This window comes from Mesoplodon densirostris, chromosome 9, assembly GCF_025265405.1.
Source record: "Mesoplodon densirostris isolate mMesDen1 chromosome 9, mMesDen1 primary haplotype, whole genome shotgun sequence".
NCBI classification, from domain to species: domain Eukaryota; kingdom Metazoa; phylum Chordata; class Mammalia; order Artiodactyla; family Ziphiidae; genus Mesoplodon; species Mesoplodon densirostris.
In genome coordinates, this window is record NC_082669.1 from 100897292 (window position 1) to 100905315 (window position 8024).

The 8024-nt window shown below is 40.4% G+C and overlaps 1 protein-coding gene across 1 annotated transcript; it reads right to left on the bottom strand.

The window, feature by feature from the left end:
• Positions 1–1885: 1885 nt before the first annotated feature.
• Positions 1886–7251, bottom strand: MRPS33 (mitochondrial ribosomal protein S33). The gene is made up of 3 exons (XM_060108185.1): positions 7157–7251; positions 6004–6245; positions 1886–2562 (listed from the first exon to the last, which is right to left on the bottom strand). The coding sequence occupies exons 1-3, from the start codon at positions 7238–7240 to the stop codon at positions 2457–2459; spliced, it is 432 nt and encodes a 143-aa protein (XP_059964168.1). The 5' UTR covers positions 7241–7251; the 3' UTR covers positions 1886–2456.
• Between the last annotated feature and the right edge of the window lie 773 nt (positions 7252–8024).

Below are 8024 nucleotides of genomic sequence, written 5' to 3' on the forward strand. Positions count from 1 at the left end.
CGCATAGCACAGGGAGATCAGCTCGGTGCCTTGTGACCACCTAGAAGGGTGGGATAGGGAGGGTGGGAGGGAGGGAGATGCAAGAGGGAAGAGATATGGGAATATATGTATATGTATAACGGATTCACTTTGTTATAAAGCAGAAACTAACACACCATGGTAAAGCAATTATACTCCAATAAAGATGTAAAAAAAAAAAAAAGAATTGACTCGTCCCTCTCATCCTCTACTTCCCATCTGGTCCACTATTCAGTACAGGCTGTTCTGAGTTGCATAGTGTTTACTGTATCAGTTGGTTTTAGGGTACAGCTGATGTACAAATGCATTTTAGCTTTAGTTTCTAATTTTCAGCATGGAGCAGCGCCACCCTAACCTGCTGCTGAGTTGTCGACAGCTTCCCTATCAAACAGTGCTAAGGCTCCTTGGAGGCTTGGGGCCCATCAGAGAACCAACACACAGATTTTTGGCTTGTTTTCTGACTCAGGATGGCTGTTGGGATCTAAAGCAGTTTTCCTCTTTAAAGTATCAACCTAATACTCCTAAGTTCCTCTTACAGTTAGTCTTTCTCCAAAAAGTGGAGACGGCATGATTCAGAACATCCATTTAGCTACACTGGATCCAGGCTACAAGCCTGTTTCTCAGCCCAGTGTCCTGGGGCCCATCCACCCACCAGGCTCAGCTGCACTAATAGTGCCTCTGCACTTTTCTGAGCAAATCCCCAAGACCTTGTCAATACAACACACACATGCTCATTCACACAATCTTAAGGACTGAGGCTATTTATCTGTGTCCTCTAAAATTAGCATGTGCCAGGCATGTGGCAGGTGCTCAGCAGAGTTCTAACTGGATTCTCAGCCTTCTGCTGGAATTCACATCTATCAGATGGAATTACCCATTTTTAGTTAGTTTTTATTTTTACCAACTGTAATATACGCCCTAGCTATACCATCTGGATTAGGCCTCTTTAAAAATATCATTTTTCTAAGCATATGCAGCAGGATTCCTACTAGTTCAGGAATTATTCACAGGGCAGTTATTGCCAATACTTCCAGTGTTGGAGGGAAAGAAAATTATAGTTGGAGTAGTTGCTGCACGTGCTCCCGTCTGCGTGCTTTGCTCTTTTCCTGAGAGAGGTAGAAACGAGGTTAAAGGTACTTTATTTGGCACAACAATGTGCATATATAGTTAGCACTTCTGTACTGTACACTTAAACATAATTAAGATGGTAAATTTTATGATTTTACCACAATAAAAAGTACTTAAAACTTTTCCTTGATGGTGCTAGAGATCTTCAGAATTCTTGGAAAAGAAAAAAAATCAGAGAAGCCCTTGCAACCTCATTGGAAACTCACTGCTAGAATATAATCCAATGAGCATTGAGGTCCTCAACTGTATACAACTCACCTCTCATAGAAATAACGTCTTACACACTTTGATCTATGGTTAAGTTGGTTTAAGTCCAACCTTTTTCACAGAACTTGCAAAGCCCTTCGCAGTCTGGCCTTTGTCTATTTCATTATGACTAACCCATACTAGTTAGTGGTCTTTTTTCCAATTCTTTGAACGGGACAATTTCTTCTTAGCTTAGAGCTTGCAGACGGTGTTCTCTGTGCCGCAAACGCTTTTCCACCATTTTTCTTCTGCCTAACTCTAATTTATTCTTCAGAGCCCCGCTTCAATATCATCTCTTCAGGGACGCCTTCTTTAAAATACCTAATGAGGTTTGGGCCTCTTGCTATCTTTGTGGATCAATCCATCGATCCATCCACACTCTCACAGAAGTCTGGTCTGGATTTTTCCCTTGTAGCATGTAATACAATTGTATTTATGTAATTATGTAATATTAGGCTCTCCCTCAGGACTGAAAGTTCCACAAGGTAGGGACTGTTTGTTGCAAATCATTGTATTACCCGGGCTCTGGTATCCTGTATACAGCAGGTACCCAATGCTCTCTTAACAGACGCAGCCTTTTATCCCACAAATTTATCTTACAGATATTCTCAAAGGAGTAGGTGGAGAGGCACATCAAGTTTGTGAGTTTGGTGGTGGAGACAGTGGCTGAACAGCCAGAGAGATGAAAGAGCTTAGGGCTGGCTAAGTGGGGAAGCAAGAAGGGAGTAATGAGGGTGTTCATTTAATGAGTGTCCCCTCCACTCCGCCAACATCCCATCCCCTCCCAAACAAGTCATTCAACAGTAATCATGTACTCATTTCTCTGGGGAATAAGGTAGACTTCAGATTACAGAACCAAGGTAAACAATGTTGCAGAATTAAAATGTGTTCAAGAAACCAGTCACAATTCAACTGCATTAGACTTCAGCACATAGATGACTGTATTCCTCTGAATAATCTTCAACTTAGGAAGCTTATACTCCTCCAATATGTGGAGGGACAATAAATACACTTCCTCCTGCTCTCAGCTGCTGAAGGAGAAGTCCTCTCCTGATGGACCAACACTATTTCCTTTTTGTTGCTCTTTTCCCTTCTCCTTTCCTTGGTTTCCCCTTTCCACGAAGCTTCTTCAGACGCCGTTGCTCATCCTTAAAGTCCTGATGCTCATCTCTGAAAAGAGAAAGAAAAAAAAATTAGCCAGTATTGTTATCAGACTGGAAAAGTACACCCATCTAGAATGTTCTCTTAGGTGGTTCTGGTTATCAAGCTTTGACTTCTACAGGGCACATGCTCAGCTTGGTGAACAGAAAGGACAGGGAACCCCCGACATACAGATGGGCTCTGTTCCCTAAGTTCATTTCTAGGTCAGTTTTCCCTCACAGAAACAATGCTACCAACAGCTTAATTACCAAACCCGCCCATGTAAACCTAGGTAACTAGGATACAACACTAATAATTGCCCCAAATTTCCCTGTAACACTAAGACTAAACACTGAAGGGGGCAGAAAGTGGGTATAAGCTTCAACAGCTACACGAGACCCTGAGAGGCCCAGGGATTAGCACCTACTACAAAGGGGAAAGGTCTGGAGGAAGCTGCCCTGATGGCAGTGGATGATTCACACAAAAAGGCTGCTGGGGAAAGTCTCAGGCAGAAGGAAGCAGGATCAACAGACAGATCCTCCAGGGGTCAAGGCAGCCAGGACTGTCTGTACATATGAATGAAGACTGCCTGTACTGTATAAAAATATCTGCATTCTAAGATCAAATACGGTCAGTATTCTTGGGGGACTGGCTCTAGGACCCCCCCACCCAGATACCGAAATCCACTGATGCTCAAGTCCCTTACATAAAACAGCATAGTATTTGCATATTCTACACACATCCTCCTGAATATTTTAAATCATCTCTACATTACTTATAACACCGAATACAATGTAAATGCTATATAAATAGTTGCCAGGTGTGTGGCAAATTCAAGTTTTGCTTTTTGGAACTTTCTGGAATTTTTTTTTTTTATATTTTTGATCCGTGGTCGGTTGAATCTGCAGATATGCAACCTGCGGATATAGAGGCCCTCAAACAGTATAGTGTTTAAATATGTAAGCTGTGGAACCCATGTGACCCTGGGTTCAAATCACAGCTCCACCCCATTCAGTAGCTGTGTGACCTTGGATAAGGAATCTTCCCTCCCTGCCCCTTGGTCTCCTCATCTGTAAAAGGGCAGATAATGGCGTACCAATTAAATGTAAGAGAGGGGTTTGCTGGGCCCAATTTTTAACTCCCTAGGCTGTTTCACTTTATTTTTTATTTTTTTATTTTGGCCATGCCATGTGGTCTGAGGGATCTTAGTTCCCCAACCGCATCGAACCCGGGCCCTTAGCAGTGAAAGCTCAGAGTCTTAACCACTACACTGCCAGGGAATTCCCCCTAGGCTGTTTTAAAATAGATCAGTTTTATAGGGTATGATGTTTCATTCCATGAACATGATAGATACAGCAGACCTCTTAGGGATCAGCTATGATTGCCCCCCAAATAAGTCATTCTCAAAAACAGAGTAATTCTTCTGGAATATAAGTCAGATCATGTCACTCCTCTGTTTACAACCCAGCAAACCACTCCCCGTTTTACTCAGCCCCCTGCACAATCCACCTCCTGTCCCACTGTTCTCCCCTCAGCCTGTGTAGCCCCTGGAACAGACGAGGAACATTCCAACTCACGGCCTTTGCTCTGCTCTTGTCTCTGCCTTGCAAGCTCTTCCCTGGGTCCCACCTGGCTCACTCACCACCCTCAAGTCTCTGCTTAAGCCTCATCTTCTCAATGAGGCTAACCTTGACTGTCCTGTTTAATACTGTGACCTGTCCTCTCCCCGCCCACTGAGTGCCTGGTCAGCACTCTTGATCCTGCTCAGCAGGCTCTACTGTTTTTCTTCCCTGTAGCACATTCAACTTTGTAACACACCACATAATTTACTTATTTAATATGTTTCCCCCTCCTCCTTCCCTCCCCCCACCCCCAACCTTTCCCGACAACCTCCTCCAGAGAGCAAGCGACAAAGGCAGGGGTCTTTGTCTCTGCTGATGAACCAGCCCAAGCACCTGCTTGACTGAATGAGTCACTGTTTTTGAGAACCTGCTTCCCTCCCTGTTTTGTAGGTCTTTGAGTAAGATTTCTTCATTGAAGACTGTCTAGTTTCATCCTGCCTGACTTCCCAGGAGGCCTTGTGTTAGAGGCACCATTTACCATAACTAGTGGCTAAATATGAAAATAATTGTGCTTTTCCATGGATAACTAAATGCTAAGTATTTTTTCTCTGTCCCCAAAGATAGTCAAGGCTTTATTTTTCAAACAAATGGAAAGTAGCAGCAAACAAGTAAATTAAAATAACTGAATGTATTTAATTTGGTTATGGATTATGATTTTCTACTCAGGACATCTACCTTCCAATATTTTATTTGGGGTAAGAATAAAATTAATTTTTATTTTTTGAGCTGAGACTAATGGCAAGGGAGATAATCCCAAAGGAATTCCAGAAATTCAAAATACGTCATGGACTATCATCTCTAGTAATATATTAACTAAGAAAATCTATTCTATTTTGTTCATTGCTGTTCCCCTTGTGCCCATCTTAAGTGCCTGTACATGGAAGGTACTTAAAAAAAATCTGTTGGCTAAATGAATGTACCAATCTTTAGTTATCTGGAATGAACTATTAATTTTATTATATTAGTGCAAACAGTCCCAAATTAATTTTTGTATTGTTGCCCTAAGACAAGTCCAATTAAAACTTGTTAAATTGAAAAAAAAAAGTAGGCATTTTAACTTTATACAATTATGTACTGTTTAAATTCTTTTATAATGAGCATGTATTTGTTTGGTAACTAAGACATTTTTTTAAAGAAAATGGTCACATGGGTATTTGATCTTTTTTCTTTCTAGAGCAGTATAGCACCCACTTCCGACACATACACAAACATACAAATGCATGGTGGAAAGAGCCTGCTACTCTTACTATTACATATTATTATCCTATTATAATATTGATTACATATTACTCTTAAAGGTAAACTACAGCTTACTTAGACCAAATTAGTATACTAAAAAGGGTACCAACTAAAAGTGTCCGAAGAGGGTGAAAGGAAATAAGAAATCCTACAAAACTGCCATCAGGAAAGGAAGGAGGCTCCCCCTCACCAGTGAGGAAGCAGATCAGCCATAGGGCAGGGACTCTTTTCATCTGACCAATAAGAATCTGCTCCGTGTTTGGACCAGTTTTCCTCTGCATCCATTGAGTGCTCTTAGATTAATGACTAATTTAACATCTCACTATAGCTCAGTATCTAGTCAATGTTAGTCACATTTTAGACATAATTAAATGATGTCTTCCAATAAGTGCATGTTTCCTTTTTTTTTTTTTTTTTTAATATACTCATTATGGATATTTTGAAAGCTTTCCCCTCCCACAACTGTACCTTGTGAACTACCTGGGCACTATTACAAGAACCACAAAACTATAAAGATAGAAAGGCTAATTTTTTCCTTTTCTGATCTACTAACCAGATTTCTTATCGGTTACTCTTCGTGTGTGGCTGTTTTTTTTTTTTTTGTCATTACCTGTAGAGTCCAAGAAAACGTAGCGTCCCCATGAGTGCAAAATAAGTGTTGTGATTAGGATACCAGTCATAAGTCTCCTTCCTCTTGGCCAAAGGCTGCTCACTGAACAGCTTCACCACTTTCATGGATTTGGAATCAGTGGGCCTGGCAACTTCACCAAACAGCCGGGCACTCAGACGACTCATGCGCAAGGCATATTCTGAAAGGGAAGACATTTCTTGCGCAGCAAGGAGCGAGAGTTCCTAAAGAAAATGAGAAGAAAGATAAACAGGTTAGTGCAAGAAATTCCCAGATTATCTAATGAACAGTTTACAAAGTGAAAACACAGCAAGCCACACGTGAATCAGTTCACATCTTTGGCAGGACGTGCCTTGGCGTCGAGTGGCTGTTTCCTTTGCATGCTTTACATTTTTTGCATCTTTTACATTTGGTGTTCACACACTATTACTCCCCAGCTGTACTGCCTCTTTTACAATGAACGATTTTATGACTCAATAGGTTATTTACTGAGAGTCAGCTTACCTATTTGTAGGCTAGATGAGGTCAGAGAAACAAGTTATCCTACCAGAGCATTGTTATTATACCTTCAGAAAACACCTACCTCAGCAATCTGCATAATAAATATGCTGACTGCTTGCCACCTAAAGGTTTAATCATGGTGGAGAAATAATTATGCTGTTGTCTTTATTATCAGCCCTTTGAACGCTGTTCTCCTCAAGGGCTCCAGATGGCTCTAAGAACAGCTAATGAGTTATGAGGTCATTTAGCCTCCAGGTTGCTGGATTGAATTCTGCCTAGAGACTGACAGCCAGCTGGGAAAAACAAAGATAGTAGTCTTATAGGAATTAACTCAACAGCTCAAAAGATTCATTTTATTCCTGAACAAAAGGCATTTATGAATTGTGATGTTACTTGCCTTATCTTCCATTTTATATATTCTGCTTTAATGAAAATTACCTCAATTCTTATTAGCTGAAAACCGTAACTTTTTCTTTGGAGGCATAGAATGTTGAAATAGTATAAGAATGATATCTGTAATATGCAGAAACTATAGGTACTATACATCGAAGATTATACAGGTGATACATAAAAATCAAGAACGTTCACAGGTACTATAGCCAATATTTTATAATAACTGTAAATGGAGTATTACCTTTAAAAATTGTGAATCACTATATGGTACACTTGTAACATATAATATTGTACACCAACTATACTTCAGTTTAAAAAAAAGCATTTGAGAGTTCCTTATCTGAAAAAAAACAAAAAAACAAAGAATGTTTCTGGTGGAATAACCCTCATTCCATTCTAGTTCAAATGTAAGGGTACCTGTTGGCAGAACATGCTAACTTACATGAAATTTTTATAGTGAGATGAGAGTTTTTGCTGACTAAGACAGTATCCTGGGGGACAGTTCAGCTGGGATAAAAAGAAGTTGATCTCCAAATAGAAAAAAGGCATAAACCTATCTTGAAAAACCAATAGAAGAAATATATTAAAAAACCCTCCTAAACAGGAATGCTGCCAAGTAAATTTCAAAACTCCTCTGGCAATTTAAATATCCAGTATTTAAATTAAAGAATTTTTCATGTCCATTCCAAGATCTATTGAAAGAGCAGAGGAAGACCTCAAACCAATCTCAGAATGTCAGTCTCAAACCATTTACCTTCTGAACACCAACCGAGCAAGCTTGGGCCGATAGTGCCACCTGAAGGACAGCAATGGGAGAACTGTCCAAGGTCTCTCCCCGCTCTCCCCTCCAACCTGGGATCTGTGCAAGCCTTACTCCTTCCTTTTCCTTTCAGCATTCAGTTCTAGGATTCCTTTCTCTCCCAACTCTTGTTCCATTATGTGGATGGGGATGGATTGGGGTTGTCAGAGGTGTATAATTTCATCAGTGAGAAAAAAAGTCATTAACAGTTAACGTATAAAGAGAAAACAGTCAGTGCTATAAACCTCTAAAGGCCTTGCAAATTACCAGAAGTTGCCTTCAGAAGCTACAAAAAGTTTCTTTGCATGCA